The 18795-nt window shown below is 44.9% G+C and overlaps 1 protein-coding gene across 1 annotated transcript in view; it reads right to left on the bottom strand.

Annotated features, from left to right (window-relative positions):
* LOC139279537 (fascin-like) overlaps positions 1–18795 on the bottom strand; it is a 41808-nt gene that overhangs the window by 16908 nt on the left and 6105 nt on the right. The window contains exons 3-4 of the mRNA XM_070898663.1: positions 16175–16293; positions 3088–3244 (exon numbers count right to left, since the gene is read on the bottom strand). Coding sequence (XP_070754764.1) covers positions 3088–3244; positions 16175–16293 — 276 coding nt within the window. The remainder of the gene's footprint in view (positions 1–3087; positions 3245–16174; positions 16294–18795) is intronic.

Here is an 18795-nt window from a genome sequence, read left to right as displayed (position 1 = left end):
TATCCCTGATTTCCCTTGATAGCCACGGTTGAGCCACCTTCCCTTTTTTATTTTTATGCCAGACAGGAATGTACAATTGTTGTAATTCATCCATGCGGTCTCTAAATGTCTGCCATTGCCCATCCACAGTCAACCCCTTAAGTATCATTCGCCAATCCATCCCAGCCAATTCACGCCTCATACCTTCAAAGTTAGCCATCTTTAAGTTCTGGACCATGGTCTCTGAATTAACTGTTTCATTCTCCATCCCAATGCAGAATTCCACCATATTATGGTCACTCTTCCCCAAGGGGCCTCGCACAACGAGATTGCTAATTAATCCTCTCTCATTACATAACACCCAGTCTAAGATGGCCTCCCCCCTAGTTGGTTCCTCGACATATTGGTCTAAAAAACCATCCCTATGCACTCCAGGAAATCCTCCTCCACCGTATTGCTTCCAGTTTGGTTAGCCCAATCTATGTGCATATTAAAGTCACCCATTATAACTGCTGCACCTTTATTGCACGCACCCCTAATTTCATGTTTGATGCCCTCCCCAACATCACTACTACTGTTTGGAGGTCTGTACACAACTCCCACTAACGTTTTTTTGCCCTTTGGTGTTCTGCAGCTCTACCCATATAGATTCCAGGAATTCCAGTTTTAAGGTGGCAGGACAAGTTGAGAAGGCTGTTAAAAAAGCATACAGGATCCTGGGCTATATAGAAATTTACAGCGCAGAAGGAGGCCATTTCGACCCATTGTGTCCGCGCCGGCCGACAAAGAGCCGCACGGCCCTTGGTCAGCAGCCCTAATGAGTAAATAGTGTACAAAAGCAAGGAAGTTATGCTAAACATTTATAAAACTCTGGTTAGGCCACAGTTGGAGTATTGTAACCAATTCTGGGACCACACTTTAGGAAGGATGTCAAGGCCTTCGGGAGGGTGCAGAAGAGATTCACGAGGATGGTACCAGTGATGAGGGACTTCAGTTACGTGGAGACACCAGAGAAACAGGCGTTGTTCTCCTTGGAACAGAGAAGGTTAAGGGGAGATTTGATAGAGGTGTTTAAAATCATGAAGGGTTTTGATGAAGTAAATAAGGAAACACTGTCTCCAGTGGAAAATGCGTCAGTAAACAGACGCCGCAGATTTAAGGTAATTGGCAAAAGAACCAGAGATGACATGAGGGAAACATTTTTTACACATCAATTTGTTATGATCTGGAATGCACTGCCTGAAAGGGTGGTGAAAACAGATTCTATGATACATTTCAAAAGGGAATTGGATAAATACTTGAAAAGGAAACATTTTCAGGGTGATGGGGAAGGAGCAGGGGACTGGGACTAATTGAAGCTAGCACAGGCACGATGGGCTAAATGACCTCCTGTGTTGTATCATTCTTTGAATCTATGAGCTCCCTCCAGAAGTATTGTGCCTCAGGTGCTGATTCCATCTCCTTTCTCAGTAGCTCATTCAGGCTGAATATAATCTTGATGTTCGCTTTGAACTTCAAACCCTACATCCAAGTTTATGTCAACCTCCATATCATTGTCTACTTACACCCCTCATTCATCCTCATGACAATCGAAACCTTCATCCAGGTCTACCAACTCAAAACTTGATTTCTCCCAATGCCCTTCTCACTGGCTTCCCGAATTCCAGTTTACGTACACTCAAACCCATTCAGAATTCTGCTGTCTCATCCTGTCCCATGTGCGTGTCTTTGTTCATTTCTGTTGGCTGTCCTACCTCAGTGCACTGACTATGGAATTCTTGTTCTTGATTTTAAATTGCTCCTTGATCTCACTCTGTAATCTTCTCCAGCCCTATATCTTAGCACGCATCCTCCACTTACAACATGTACCCCGTCTATCCCCACTGGACTATCAGTGGCATGCCCTGCATTCTCAATCACTCTTGCTAAAGCCCCATATCTTGCCACATCTCTCCCAACCTTCGAAATCTACCTGTCCAAACACACTGTCCATAGCTTCTCTCCCACCTCCAGTTAAGTATCTTCCAATCTCTGGCAAAGTGTCCCATGAAAGGCACTATATAAAGTGTATGGTGTTGTCGAATCGGAATCTGAGTCCTTTCTCGCTCTGTGTTATTGAGTGTTATGTGACAAACAGCTTTCTCCAGAGGACACTAAAGTATACTGGGCTTTACAAAATTAACGTTGCCAGTTTTTTCAACAGATACTTAGGGATTCTTGAAGTTGGTGACTAAAGCTCCAAATATCAGAGAGTGGCTGCTTTTTAATTCACATAATGGTTGTCATACGTGCCCAACTGCTACCACCCAGCTCAGATCAGCCAGCACAGCACATCACAAACTGGGAATCGAACCAGATACCTGCTGGTGTGTATGGCTTTATACTATAAGGGCAGTGTCTTTGCCTACTAGGCCATCAGAGGAGCAACTTTACAGCAGTTATTAACTCATATGTGCATGCAATAAAGCCATCTTACTGTAATTATATAGGGCCCTGGTGAGACCACACCTGGAGTATTGTGAGCAGTTTTGGTCTCTTTACCTAAGGAAGGATATACTTGCCATAGAGGGAGTGCAACAAAGGTTCACAAGACTGATTCCCGGGATGGGGGATTGCCTATGAGAAGAGATTGAGTGGACTAGGCCTATATTCCCTAGAGTTTAGGTGAATGAGAGATGATCTCATTGAAACATATAACATTCTAACAGGGCTTGACAGGGTCGATGCAGGGAGGATGTTTCGCCCAGGCTGGGGAGTCTAGAACCAGGGGTCACAGTCTCAGAATAAGGGGTCGGCCATTTAGGACTGAGATGAGGAGACATTTCTTCACTCACAGGGTGGCGAGTCTTTGGAATTCCCAGAGGGCTGTGGAGACTCAGTCATTGAATATATTCATGACAGAGATCAATAGATTTTTTTAATATTAAGGGAATGAAGGGATATGGAGATAGTGCGGGAAGGTGGAGTTGAGTGAGAAGATCAGCCAGGATCTTATTGAATGTTGGAGCAGGCTCGGTGGACCAAATGACCTACTCCTATTTCTTATGTTCTTATGTACATAGGGAAGGGGTGTATGAATGCTTGAATGAAGAGTAAATCGTAACTCACCAGTTGCAAAATATCCCACCATGAGCTGACCCGTGCCCTTTGTGGTGAGCAGTTTTCCATCTCCTGTCTTTATGATCACCCTAGGCCCATTGTACACAATATTAAACCAACAATCATCAGTCAGGATAGGGCTCGCCACAATTATATTCTGAGGACCCTTGAAGGTAAAAGAATATAAATAAACGTTAGATATAAGGGGATCAATTACTCCATTTTTAGAAATCTTTTCTCACCTCATCTCCTGAAGGTACTGACTCACACTTGGGCTATGATTCGAGGGGCACTGACAGTCCTTCAGTACCACCACCCTCAAGTGCCCATTGGTTGTGTAGGCAAGATTCTTTGACATCATAAAATTATGGTGGACATCATAGCCAAGCTTAATTCTGCCCTTACCTGACATTAGCACATGGGTGCATTCCAGCAGGAGTCCCAGGGGTTCTAAGGCAATCGCAAAGCTCCAACTTCCCAGGCACCATACGTTACTGATTGCATCTCTACTGATTGTGAATATAACACCCTTGTACAACTGGTCTTAGTAACTATTCCCCATTGGCACGCCCAATGAACCTTCAGGGGCTGCCCATCATTAGCTATACATTGTGAGATCTTGGTGTGCACTAAACCCGTCTGAGTGCTCACAGATTACCTGATGCTTCGACAACTATGTAAAGGTCCACAGTAGGCTTTTAAAGGGAAGCACCCAAAAAAATAGCAGCGTTATTGTGGAGCTGTGCCAAGGAAAATCACCCAGATTTGCCGATGCAGCAGCTGAGGTGCCGATCATAGAATGATAGAATGATATAGCTCAGAAGGAACCCATTCGGCCCATCGTGCCTGCGCTGGGTTTTTGAGAGAGCTATCCAATTAGTCCCATTCCCCTGTCCTTTCCCCAGAACCCTGCAAAAATTTCCCCTTCAAGTATTTATCTAATTCCTTTTTGAAAGTTATTATTGAATCTGCTTCCACTACCCTTTCAAGCAATGCAATCCAGATCATAACAACTTGCTGTGTAAAAAAATATCTTTTCATCTCGCCTCAGGTTCTTTTGCCAATTACCTTAAATTGTTGGGTTACCGACTCTTCTGTCACTGGAAACAGTGTCTCCTTGTTTATTCTATCAAATGATTTTGAACACCTCTATCAAATCTCCCCTTAACTTTCTCTGCTCTAAGGAGAATTACCCCAGCTTCTCTAGTCTCTCCATGTAACTGAAGTCCCACATTCCTGGTACCATTCTAGTACATCACCTCCGCACCCTCTCTAAGGCCTTGACAAGGTCAGAGAATGCAGAGTCGAGGACAAGTAGCAGAAGGGATAGCTGTAATAAAAACAGAAAATGCTGGACATCTCAGCAGGTCAGGCAGCGTCTGTGGAGAGAATCAAAGTTAATGTTTCAGGTCGATGACCCTTCGTCAGAACTGGCGAAAGTTCGAAATTAACAGATTATTAAGGAGTACTGAAAGGGGGAGGGGAGGAAAGAACAAAAGGGAAGGTCTGTGACAGGGTGGAAGACAGGAGAGATTAGAGAGACAAAAGGGATGATGGGCTGACTTGAGATGGTAATGGCAGAAGTTAGAAAAAGATGAGTCTGGATAGGCTGTGAATGAATGAATAACTACCAGCTGCCATGGAAAACAGAGAGAAAAAAAATGCATAAGATCGGGGGAAGCGGGGGGAGGGGGGTTATTAAAAATAGGAGGAACGGGAGCAACATATGTGCAGAGGTACTGGTCTGAAATTGTTGAACTCGATGTTAAGTCCAGAAGGCTGCAAAGTGCCTAAACGAAAGATGAGGTGCTGTTCCTCGAGCTTGCGTTGAGCTTCATTGGAACCGTGTAGGAGACCGAGGACAGAGATATCAAAGTGGGAGTGGAGTGGAGAACTGCAGTGACAGGCGACCGGAAGCTCGGGGTCACGCTTACGGATTGAATGGAGGTATTCCATAAAGCGCTCACCCAATCTGCGTTTGGTCTCCCCAATGTAGAGGAGACCACATCGTGAGCAGCGAATACAGGATACTAAATTGTAAGAAGTACAAGTAAATCGCTGTTTCACCCAGAAGGAGTATTTGGGGCCCTGGACAGTGGGAGGAAGGAGGTAAAAGGACAGGTGTTGCATCTCCTGCGCTTGCATGGAAAGGTGCCGTGGGAAGGGGAGGGGGTGCTGGGGGTGACTGCGGAATGGTTACCCCCAGATGGGATCGTTAGCTGGCTTCAAGACAGAAAGCAGAGAGTAGGGGTAAAGGGTAACTATTCACAGTAGCAGAAGGTGGGTCGTGGTGTTCCACAAGGATTAGTGCTGGGACCACTGTTATTCACAATTTATATTAACGATTTAGACTTTGGAATCAAAAACACAATTTCTAAATCTGCGGATGACACCAGATTGAGGGATAGTCAATACTGAGGAGGACTGCAACAAATTACAAGATAACATTCATAATTTAGCAGAATGGGCATATAATTGGCAAATGAAATTCAACACAGATAAATGTGAGGTATTACATTTTGGTAGGAAGAATAGGGAGGTCGCTTATTACTGTGGAAGCGAGTCTGGGTGGGGTAGAGGAACAAAGGGATCTCGGAGTACAAATATATAAATCACTAAAATTGCGACAGATTAGCAAGGGCATAAAAAAAGCAAACCAAGCACTAGAGTTTATTTCTAAAGGGATAGAATTGAAAAGTAGGGAAGTTATGCTAAACCTGTATTGAACCTTGGTTAGACCACACTTAGAGTACTGCGTACAGTTCTGGTCACCATATTATAAAAAGGATATAGAGGCACTGAAGAGGGTGCAGAGAAGATTTACAAGGATGATACCAGAAATGCGAGGGTATACACATCAGGAAAGGATTAACAGGCTGAAAAAAGAAGGCTGAGGGGTGACCTAATAGAGGTCTTTAAAATGATGAAAGGTTTTGATAGAGTGGATACAGAGAGAATGTTTCCACTTGTGGGGAAGAGCATAACTAGAGGCCATCAATATAAGATAGTCACCAAGAAATCCAATCGGGAATTCAAAAGAACCTTCTTTACCCAGAGAGTGGTGAGAATGTGGAACTCGCTCCACAATGAGTGGTTAAGCGAATAGTATAAATGTATTTAAGGGGAGGCTAGAGAAGCATTTAAGGGAGAAGGGAATAGAGGGTTATGCTGATAGATTTAGATTCGGAAAGACAGGAGGAGGCTCGAGTGGGACATAAACGCCGGCATGGACTGGTTGGGCCGAATGGCCTGTTTCTGTGCCCTATATCCGATGTAATCCTGTGTAAATTATCCTGCTACCTTCAAAGATTTGTGTACTTACACAGCCAGGTCTCTTTGTTTTTGTACCCCTTTTAAAATTGTACCATTTAATTTATATTGCCTCTCGTTCTTCCTACCAAAATGCATCACTTCACGCCTCTGAGTTAAATTTCATGTGCCATGTGCCTGCCCATTTCACCAGTCTGTCTATGTTCTCCTGAAGTCTTCTCACCACTACTCTCTGCTTTCTGTCTCTTAGCCCATCTTGTATCCACACAGCCACTACTCCTTTAATACCATGGGCTCCAATTTTGCTAACAAGTCTATTATGTGATATTTTATCAAATGCCTTTTGAAAGTCCATATACACAACATCAATCACATTACCTTCATCAACCCTCTCCGTTACTTAATCAACAAACTCAGTCAAGTTAGCGAAACATGATTTGCCTCGAACAAGACTGTGCTAGCTGTCATTTATTAACCCGAATTTTTCCAAGTGGCAATTAATTTTCTCCCAGATTATTGTCTCTAAACATTTCCCTATCACAGACATTAGATTAACTGGCCTGTAGTTGCTGGGTTTATCCCTCTCAGTTTTTTTAAACAGTTGCGTGACATTTGCTATCTTCCTGTCCTCGAGCATTGCTCCCTTATCAAAGGAGGATTGGAAGGTTTTGGCCAGAGCCTCTGCTATCTCCACCTTTGCTTCTCTCAGCAGCCGAGGGTGCATCCCATCCAGACCAGATGACTTTTCTACTTTGATCGCTGCCAACCTTTTAAATACCTCCTCTTTATCTATTTTTATCCTATCCAATTTCCCTACTACATCCTCCTTAACTGTGACATTGGCAGCATCCTCTTTAGTGAAGACAGGTGCAAAGAACTAATTCAGTATCTCAGCCATGATCTCTGGCTCCTCTAGGGACTCCTTTTGATTCCCTAATCGACCCCACCCTTCCTTTGACTATCCTTTTACTATTTATATGTTTATAAAAGACTCTTGGGTTCCCTTTCATGTTATCCGGTAAACTATTCTCCTACAGATGCACGAAGTGGGGAAAGGAAGGTTTGGTACACCAGGGCACTAGCCACAAGGGAGTGGTCGAGAGTGCGTGGGCCGAAGGTGGAACAGTGCAGAAATAGAAATATGTTCGGATGTGAGCTATATCGCACTACTTAGATAGTACTTACTTAGCAGTGTCCTGTGTGCCATGCATGAGTGAGTAAGTGAGTGAAGCTGAAATAACAGGAGAAAGGGCTTGGGGAAGGCATATGGCTTTATCCTCCCCACTCATAGAAACATAGAAACATAGAAAATAGGTGCAGGAGTAGACCATTCGGCCCTTCTAGCCTGCACCGCCATTCAATGAGTTCATGGCTGAACATGCAACTTCAGTACCCCATTCCTGCTTTCTCGCCATACCCCTTGCTCCCCCTAGTAGTAAGGACTTCATCTAACTCCCTTTTGAATATATTTAGTGAATTCCAAAGATGTAGTGTGTGGCCTCTTTGGGCTTCAATTTGAGGGGCTATGGAAGCACACTCCCTCCTGTTATGTGCCTGCAGCAGAGACGTAGCCTTGAGATGTTGGAAGTGTCGGGATCACATTCACAGGTGCCCAAGCACCCATCCTGTATCCCAGCATTTGTGTGAATAAATAAGCATGCAGCATTAACTAGGTTTTGCCAGTAGGATTTCTTGTATGCCCATCTTTAAAAGTGTAAGTGTGACAAGAGTGCAGCTGCAAAGCATGCCTTGCTGTAGTATGGCCATACATAGGATTACATAGGTTATACAGCACAGAAACAGACCATTCGGCCCAACCAGTCCATGCCGGCATTTATGCCCCACTCGAGCCTCCCATCTTTCCTCATCTAAATCTCCCAGCATAACCCTCTATTCACTTCTCCCCCATATGTTTGTCTAGCCTCCCCTTAAATACATCGATACTATTCGCTTCAACTATTCCCTGTGGTAGCAAGTTCCACATTCTCACCCCTCTCTGGTTAAAGAAGTTTCTTCTGAATTCCCTATTGGATGTCTTGGTGACTAACTTATATTGATGGCCTTTAATTTTGCTCTTCCCCACAAGTGGAAACACTCTCTCTGTACCCACTCTATCAAACCCTTTCATCATTTTAAAGACTTTTATTAGATCACCCCTCAGCCGTCCCTGTTCAAGACAAAAAGACCCAGCCTGTTCATCCGTTCCCAATAGGTATAACCTCGCATTTCTGGTATCATTCTTGTAAATCTTTGTTTCACCCTCTCCAGTGCCTCCACATCATTTTTATAATATGGTGACCAGAACTGTACACAGTACACCAAGTGTGGTCTAACCAAGTTTAGCATAACTTCTCTACTTTTCAATTCTATCCCTCTAGAAATAAACCCTAGTGCTTGGTTTGCTTTTTTATGGCCTTATTTACCTACATCATTAGTTTTGATGATTTGTGTATTTGTACTCCGAGATCCCTTTGCTCTCCTACCCCATTTACATTCTTATTTTCTAAGTAATATGTGATATCCTTATTTTTCCTACCAAATGTAATATCTCACATTTACCTGTGTTGAAATTCATTTGCCAATTATATGCCCATTCTGCAAGTTTATTAATGTGCTCCTGTAATTTGTTGCAGTCCTCCTCAGTATTGACTATCCCCCAATCTGGTGTCATCCGCAGATTTAGAAATTGTGTTTTTGATTCCAAAGTCTAAACCGTTAATATAAATTGTGAACAACAGCGGTCCCAGCACTGATCCTTGTGGAACACCACTACCCACCTTCTGCCACTGTGAATAGTTACCCTTTACACTTACTCTCTGCTTTCTGTCTTGAAGCCAGCTAGCGATCCATTCTGTTACTTGTTCCCTGACTCCGCATTCTCTGACCTTGCTCATCAGTTTATTATATGGTAATACATGTTAAGCAACTGAGGAGCTGTCTGAGTGCGTTGCATGGGACAACAGTCAATGTGTAACAGGTTGTGAAGAAACACTTTGTGGTATCACTGAACGGGTGCAGGACATTCTGCGAGGGGAAGGGAACGACCAGACATCATGGTCCATGTTGGAACCAATGAAATAGGTCGGAAAAGGATTGAGGTTCTGCAGGCAGAGTTTCAGGGTCTAGGAAAAAAGATGAAAGAACATGACCTCAAAGGTGATAATCTCTGGATTATTCCCAGTGCCACATGCAAGTAAGTACAGTAACAGGAAGATGCATGGCTGGAGAAGTGGTGCAGGAGGGAAGGCTTCAGAATCCTAGGGCATTGGGGCCGTTCTGGGGCAGGAGAGAACTGTACAAGCCGGACCGGTTGCACCTGTGACCAATATCCATACGGGGAGACTAACTAGTGCTATGGGGGAGGGTTTAAAATAATTTGGCAGGGGATGGGGAACCAGGACATAGCAGCAGAGAGGAGAGTGACAGTGAATAGAAAACTAGGAGGGGCAACCAGCATTAGAATAAAGAATAGTATAGAAAGAACAAGAATTAGATGGAGGAAAAAGCAAAACCGACTAGCTTGGTGTTCGAATGCATGTGTGTTAATGAGATTGTCACAAATAAGGTTGACAAGCTCCACACGCAGGTTGCTATATGAAATTACGATATAGTGGCTATAACGGAGACCTGGCTTAAACATGGGCACGAATGGGAACTAAACATTCCTGTCTACAATGTATTCAGGAGGGATAGGGAAGGAAACAAGAAAAGAGGGGTTGCAAGATGTGACAGTATTGATCGAGGATAATATTACAGCTCTACAGATGGACGATATACTAAAGGATTCAAAGATTGAATCTATTTGGTTAGAATTACAATCAGAAAAAGAGCTGTTACATTGCTGGGTGTTTACTATAAGACCCCCAAATAGTGAGAAGGCGATAGAGGAGCAGATCTGCAGGCAAATTTCAAATAAATGTAAAAATAATAGAGCAGTCACAGTAGGGGACTTCAATTACCCTAATATAGACTGGGGAAACAGCAGTGTAAGGGGCAAGGAGGGTGAAGAATTCCTAAAATGTGTACAAGAGAATTTTCACAATTAGTATATCTCTAGCCCAACAGGGAAGGAAGCAGTTCTAGGGAATGAAATTGGGTAAGTGGAGTGCATTTCAGTGGGAGAACATCTGGGTAATAGCGATCATAATATGATTAGGTTTAAAGTAGTTATGGAAATGGACAAGAAAAGTCAACGGTGATAATACCCAACTGGAAGAGAGACAATTTCAGTGATTTGAGAAGGGATCTAGCACAGGTGGGCTGGAAACAATGAATGAGCAATGGCAGGCCCTCAAGGCAGAGATACTTTTGATACAAGGTGGGACATCCAAAGCTAGAGCTCCCTGGATCATAAAGGAAATAAAGGTTAAAATAAAACAGGAAAAGGTTCATGATAAATGTCCAGTACAGAATATGGTGGAAAACCAAGCAGAATACAGAGAGCTGGGGGAAATTGAAAAAGGATATAAGAAGGGCAAAGAGAGAGTATGAGAAAAGATTAGCGGGTAACATAAAAGGGAATCCAAAATTCTTTTATAAACATACAATTATTAAAAGGATAATCAAAGGAATGGTGCGGCCGATTAGGAACAAAGAAAGGCAGATGTTCTTGTGGAGCCAGAGGGCATGACTAAGGTACTGAATGAGTACCTAACATCTGTATTCACAGAAAAAGAGGATGAAGTTAATGTCACCGTAGTGAAGGAGGGAGTGGATATATTGGATAGGATAAAAATAGATAGAAAGGAGGTACAATATAAGATGGTATCACTCATAGTTAACAAGTCACCCGATCCAGATGGATGCACACTCGGTTTCCGAGGGAAGCTTGGAGATAGCAGAAGCTCTGACCACAGACTTTCAATCCTACTTCGATATGGGAGTGGTGCCAGAGGACTGGAGAATAGCAAATGTTATATCCCTGTTCCAAAAAGGAGAGAGGAAAAAATCTGGTAAATTCAGGCCAATCGGTCTAACATCAGTGGTGGGAAAACTACTGGAGACCATTGTCAAGGACAAAATTAATTCTCACTGGAGAAGCATGGGTTGATAAAGTTCAGCCAGCACAGATTTGTTAAAGGCCAATCATGTCTGACTAACTTGATTGAGTTCTTTGATGAAGTAACAAAGAGGGTTAAAAAAAGATAGTGCTGTTGATGTTGTATATATAAGGGTTGAAATTGCCCCTTTTTGCGATACCCATTAGCTCCCACGTTGGGGGGGGGGGGGGCTAATGGGACGCAAAACAGTTTTCACCCGGGGGGAGGGGGGGGCGCAACAGACTACCCAAAATTGCACGGTAGCACTGCGCCCCGCCCAATTCTCGCCCTCCACGAATCTCTCCAGGATTCCAACCATGCCCATTGTGCATGCGAAGGTTCTTAAATTACCTTGTCGCCAATTGTAATGACTCAAGAGTCTGGTTACATAGAAACATAGAAACATAGAAAATAGGTGCAGGAGTAGGCCATTCAGCCCTTCTAGCCTGCACCGCCATTCAATGAGTTCATGGCTGAACATGCAACTTCAGTACCCCATTCCTGCTTTCTCACCATACCCCTTGATCCCCCTAGTAGTAAGGACTTCATCTAACTCCTTTTTGAATATATTTAGTGAATTGGCCTCAACAACTTTCTGTGGTAGAGAATTCCACAGGTTCACCACTCTCTGGGTAAAGAAATTTCTCCTCATCTCGGTCCTAAATGGCTTCCCCCTTATCCTTAGACTGTGTCCCCTGGTTCTGGACTTCCCCAACATTGGGAACATTCTTCCTGCATCTAACCTGTCTAACCCCGTCAGAATTTTAAACGTTTCTATGAGGTCCCCTCTCATTCTTCTGAACTCCAGTGAATACAAGCCCAGTTGATCCAGTCTTTCTTGATAGGTCAGTCCCGCCATCCCGGGAATCAGTCTGGTGAACCTTCGCTGCACTCCCTCAATAGCAAGAATGTCCTTCCTCAGGTTAGGAGACCAAAACTGTACACAATACTCCAGGTGTGGCCTCACCAATGCCCTGTACAACTGTAGCAACACCTCCCTGCCCCTGTACTCAAATCCCCTCGCTCTGGTTACTGTAAACTCACTCAGGTGCAACCTGATCAATCTTTATTCCAGCCCGAGAGTGCCTGTGTGACAAAGTCACCCAGCTTATATATAGGTGACCAGGCACACATGCCACATGCGTACAGCCCGATGACCTCCGACCGCGGCGCCCTCTGGTGTCTGGCGATCACCAAGCATTAATACATAACAGATACCAAGGATGAGGGATTGCAGTTATGCGGAGAGAATGGAGAAGCTGAGATTGTTTCCATTAGAGCAAAGAAGGTTAAGGAGAAACCTAATTGAGGTATTCAAAATCATGTCGGATTTTGATAGAGAAAGAAGGGAGAAACCATATCCTCTGGTGAGTGGGTCGGTAGATTTAAAATAATTACAAGTGGGGAAATTAGGAAAAAAAAATTCACACAGAGGATTGTTAAGATCTAGAACGCACTACCTGAAAGGGTGGTGGAAGCAGGTTTCATAAGAACTTTCAAAAGACAATTGGAAATGTACTTGAAGATGACAACGTTGCAGGGTAATGGGGCAAAAGCTGGGGTGTGGGACTAAATTTAACAGCTTTTTCAAAGAACTGCTATGATGGACTGAATGGCCTCCTTCTGTGCTGTAAGATTCTTTAATTCTATGGGGCCGAATTTGGTCAAGGCCTCTGCCCGCCCAAATGCCGCCTAATGTGCCGCTGATGGCCGCCGAGGTACCGGACGCTACTTTCTGTGGAGTTTTCAACGCTGAGGTCCCTCGAAGGTCGATGGGCAGCAAATCAACGACATACGCCGCCAATCTGGGCGGCAGCGGGCGGGAGGGCTCATTCTCGGCGGCAGAGGCGCTTGCTGCCCAAGTGCCGCCGAGGATGGAGTCGGGCCCACGGAGGGTCAAAGAGTTAAAAATTAAAATCGGCAACAAAAAAAAAGAAACATCCGAGGACCTTCAGGAGACCCCATCCAGGTAAGCACCGGTAAAGAAATAATTTAAAAACATTCCACTGACCTTTTTTACAGGATCTTGACAATTACCGTCGGGGACAGACCAGCCTCTGGCCAGCGGTTCAGCCCGTTCTGCCACCGACTCCCACCCGCACCAATCCGGCATCTCGGCGGGCGGCAGTCTACTTACGCGCATCGGCCGTCCGCTGACCTCAGCGGGCGCTTCCCGGCGACTTTCCCCTCCCGCCCGCTCCAGGCCACGTCGAAAGTGGCGCTGGGCGGTTCGAGCAGAGCAATGTCGGCGGCAGTGGGCGGCAGTGGGCGGTCAGGCCATCAATTTCGGCCCCTATGACTCTGTGCATACTTTGCTCTTTAGCCTTAGCTTCGCAGGTTTTCTCAAGTCAACAAATCTTGGGAAATCTTTTGGGTGTTGGAGAGAGTATTCACTCTATTGAGGGAGTGCAGCGAAGGTTCACCAGACTGATTCCTGGGATGGCTGGACTGACATATGAGGAGAGTTCTGGATCAACTGGGCCTTTATACACTGGAGTGTAGAAGGATGAGAGGGGATCTCACAGAAATGTATAAGATTCTGACGGGACTGGACAAGTTAGATGCGGGAAGAATGTTCCCGATGTTGGGGAAGTCCAGAACCAGGGGACACAGTCTTAGGATAAGGGGTAGGCCATTTAGGACTGAGATGAGGAGAAACCTCTTCACTCAGAGAGTTGTTAACCTGTGGAATTCCCTGCCGCAGAGAGTTGTTGAGGCCAGTTCATTGGATATATTCAGGAGGGAGTTAGATATGGCCCTTACAGCTAAAGGGATCAAGGGGTATGGAGAGAAAGCAGGAAAGGGGTACTGAGGGAATGATCAGCCATGATCTTATTGAATGGTGGTGCAGGCTCGAAGGGCCGAATGGCCTACTCCTGCACCTATTTTCTATGTTTCTATCTTTCCACCACCTCTTCCCATCTACGCTGCAGTGTTCATCTGTGGGGGGGCTACATTGGATGGCCAAACAGGCCACCCATCCTTTCAACTACTTTCTGCATCGGTGAAACAGGGTGTTCTTTGAGGGTGCTGCTTCATAAATTCACCAGAAATTACTTTGGGTTGTCCACTATTTTGTATTTTAAAAGAACACTTGCCTTTAAATGGCTGCTGCAACCCTTTAAGTAGCTGTGGCCGTGCAGGAAATCCTGCTCCCATTGTGCAAGCTTCCAGCAGTAAATTGATTGAACATCCTATTGGTCTCATACGTTACAACAATGACGATACTTTAAAAGTACTTCATTGGCTGTAAAGTGTTTTGTTGCGTGATGAGATTGTGAAAGGCGCTGTATACTTACAAGCCTTTCTTTTTTTCTAACTAATGCCAGATGACTGAAAGTTTTGGCAGACATGATATATGATGCACAGGCAGGTACACTGCCCACTGTGCACTGTTTCTGTGGCTTATACTGACAGCAGAAAATCCTTTCTTATACCTCCAAAAAGAAAGAAAGAAAGACTTGCACCTTTCACAATCTCAGGATATCCCAAAGCTCTTTACAGCAAATGAAGTACTTTTCTAGTATTGTCACTGTTGTAATGTTGGCATCGTGGCAGCCAATTTACACAGCAAGCTCCCACCACAAATAGCAATGTGATAATGACCAGATAATTTATTTTAGTGATGCTGAGTGAGGGATAAATATTGACCAGGATATCAGGTTAACTCCTCTGCTCTTTTTCGAAATAGTGCCATGGGATCTTTAACGTCCACTTGAGAGAGCAGACAGAGCCTCAGTTTAACATCTTGTTCAAAAGACAGCACCTCCGACAGTGTAGCACTCCCTCGGCACAGCACTGGAGTGTCAGCCTAGATTTATGTGCTCAAGTCGCTGGAGTGAGACTTGAACCCACAACCTTCTGATGCAGAGGTGAGAGTGCTGACACAATATTAATCTAGCTTCCTTGCACTGTTGGGCTCAGTAACTCTTCCCCATCTGCATTCTGTATTACTGACTGGATCTCATCAACAGTAACTTGCATTTATATAGCGCCTTCAACATAGTAAAATGTCCCAAAGTGCTTCACAGGAGCAAATATCAAAGAAAATTTGACACTGAGCCAACATAAGCAGATATTGGGATAGGTGACCAAAAGCCTGGTCAAACAGTTAGGTTTGAAGGACTATCTTAAAGGAGGAGAGAGAGGCAGAGAGGCTTAGTGAGGAATGTAGAGAGGTGGACAGGTTTAGGGAGCGAATTCCAGAGCTTAGAGCCTAGGCTGAAGGCACGGCCACCAATGATGGAGAGAAGAAAATCAAGGATGTGCAAGATGTCAAAATTGGAGCAGCGCAGAGATCTCAGAGTGCTGTAGGGCTGGAGGAGGTTACAGAGATAGGGGAGGGGTGAGGCCACAAAGCCATTTGAAAATAAGGATGAGAATTTTAAAATTGAGGCGTTGCTGAACTGGGAGCCAATGTAGGTCAGCGAGCACAGGGGTGATGGGTGAGCAGAACTTGGTGCGAGTTAGAATACGGGCAGGAGAGTTTGGGATGTTAGTTCAGTTCCCTTAGAGTGTCCACCTCAGTAACTCCTCCTATCTAGTACCCAGGGATACTGATTGCATCTGCATTGATATCAGTTCTGCTCTCTTACACAGTTGGACTAACACATTGATATCTTTACCCGCCCTGTTAAATTACACAATGTGATGATTTAAAATATGGGGAACAACACTGCCAACAAAATCCCCCCACTTATACTCAGTCTGTGCACGGAGTGACTCCACACCACATCATCAACATTTTTGAGTCAGTTAGTTGAAAAGATCTCTCTGTTATTACTTACCACTGCAAGGTATTCCTTTGAAAAACCACGGAAGCAAGCTTTCCTAGTCGTGTTATTGATGATAATCTCAAAGATCTCCGTGTCTGTCACGTCCGACTGAACTGCATAGACTTCTGCACCTAACAACGAAATACAACAGTACTCAACTGAAAATTAACAAGTTGTGATGTGCATCTGATTTTAAAATTATGACATTTCTTCTTTGTTTCACCTGTTTTCTCTGCTTCCCTCCTCGGGGTGTTGACTCATTCCTGGAGTATGGTTCCTTGCAGCTTATTATTCATGTGTGACAATCACGAAAGAAATAGTACTAGGTAAAATAATGGGAATAAAGGCTGGACCTGATGCCTTACATCCTAGGGTCTTAAAAGAAGTGGCTGCAGAGATAGTGGATGTATTGGTTGGAATCGACCAAAATTCCCGGGATTCTGGGGATTCGAAAACCGCAGCTGCTGTTGTTGACACCTGGCGATGCTGCAGGAAGCAAGTGTGAATATTGCATCCGGGGCTGTAACGGGGCTCTGCACACTGGATGATGCCACGATCTACGGGGCGCTACAGAGCGAGTGTTGGCACCAGTGCAAAATCACCAGGGAAGTTTGTGGGCTTCAGTTAATTTATCGTGCCCAGTCGGTAACCCCTTAGCACCCCGCTACCATCCCCCAAAGGCGCCAACGGGAGGCGCAAACCAGGGCAATTTCTCCCCCTATAGCTTTGGAAGGAGAGGGCCAGATGAGGTAAGGGAAGACAGTCTTCAGCCTGATATGACCCATGCTTGGTCAAGTACAGAACCATGTGAAATGGTTGTGAGAAGACCCCTGACATGGGAAGATAACAGTAGAGTTGGACTTTTTCCAAGGTTTAGGCAAAAAACTCGACATACCATTGGGCACCTTGTTTTAAGGGAAACCTCTATAAGTTAAATGGTCTTGTCAATATTCTATCCCAGGTCCACCCCTAAAAATATAATAAAAACAAGACCCAAAAAGCCCTGAACACAGACGGTGAAGTAAGGACTCTGAAGGGTGGATTGGTGCTGACTTCGATCTAACACTCTTGGATAGTTCAAGAAGAGAGAGGGACACGTGAGACAAGAAGAAGAAGAACTGTTTGTGCATGCTAGCCGTCTATCCAATCGTGACCGGTACCAGCTATTTGCCGAGCTGATGATGTCAGCGCGTCGTTGATGACATCAGTGATCATTGCGACGCAGACATGAGGCATCACAATGTCCCTCCCCTTCAGCTAAAGGGGAGAACTGCTGTGAACTCTGCATTTATTTCAGTTAGGTCCACTGGGCCACCAGGGAGGGTTTTGGCCGGGCCAGCAACCTAGGAGGGCTGGCTCTTGGCTGAACCCATGGTCACCATTGTTGGGCCGCCCAGCCACAAGAAACTTCCCGCCGAGGAAAGCTGCCGGGGCACCGAGCGGTGGCCGATCCGATACCGCGGGGCCATTTCAGACGCGGGGCAGGAAAGGGGTCAGTGCGTGCTCCAAAAATAAAGGAGGACATAGAAACATAGAAACATAGAAATTAGGTGCAGGAGTAGGCCATTTGGCCCTTTGAGCCTGCACCGCCATTCAATAAGATCATGGTTGATCATTCAACTTCAGTACCCCTTTCCTGCTTTCTCTCCATACCCCTTGATCCCTTTTGAATATATCTAACGAACTGGCCTCAACAACTTTCTGCGGTAGAGAATTCCACAGGTTAACCACTCTCTGAATGAAGAAGTTTCTCCTCATCTTGGTCCTAAATGGCTTACCCCTTATTCTTAGACTGTGACCCCTGGTTCTGGAACGCCCCAGCAACGGGAACATTCTTCCTGCCTCTAACCTGTCCAGTCCTGTCAGAATTTTAGATGTTTCTATGAGATCCCCTCTCATTCTTCTAAACTCCAGTGGATACAAGCCCAGTTGATCCAGCCTCTCCTCATATGTCAGTCCTGCCATCCCAGGAATCAATCTGGTGAACCTTCGCTGTACTCCCTCAATAGCAAGAACGTCCTTCCTCAGATTAGGGGACCAAAACTGAACACAATATTCCAGGTGTGGCCTCACCAAAGCTCTGTACAACTGCAGTAAGACCTCCCTGCTCCTATACTCAAATCCTCTAGCTATGAAGGCCAAAATGCCATTTGCCTTCCTCACTGCCTGCTGTACCTGCATGCCAAACTTCAATGACTGATGTACCATGAAGGGCTGAATGGCCTGCGCCTGCACCTATTTTCTATGTTTCTATGTTTCTATGACACCCAGGTCTCGTTGCACCTCCCCTTTTCTTAATCTGTCACCATTCAGATAATATTCTGTCTTCCTGTTTTTGCCACCAAAGTGGATAACCTCACATTTATCCACATTATACTGCATCTGCCATGCATTTGCCCACTCACCTAACCTATCCAAGTCATCCTGCAACCTCTTAGCATCCTCCTCACAGCTCACATTGCCACCCAGCTTAATGTCATCTACAAACTTGGAGATATTACATTTAATTCCTTCATCTAAATCATTGATGTATATTGTAAATAGCTGGGGTCCCAGCACTGAGCCCTGTGGCACCCCACTGGTCACTGCCTGCCATTCTGAAAAGGACCCGTTTATTCCAACTCTCTGCTTCC

Source organism: Pristiophorus japonicus, chromosome 14, assembly GCF_044704955.1.
Source record: "Pristiophorus japonicus isolate sPriJap1 chromosome 14, sPriJap1.hap1, whole genome shotgun sequence".
In the NCBI taxonomy this organism is placed as follows: Eukaryota; Metazoa; Chordata; class Chondrichthyes; family Pristiophoridae; genus Pristiophorus; species Pristiophorus japonicus.
This window is presented reverse-complemented; position numbering and strand designations above follow the sequence as displayed.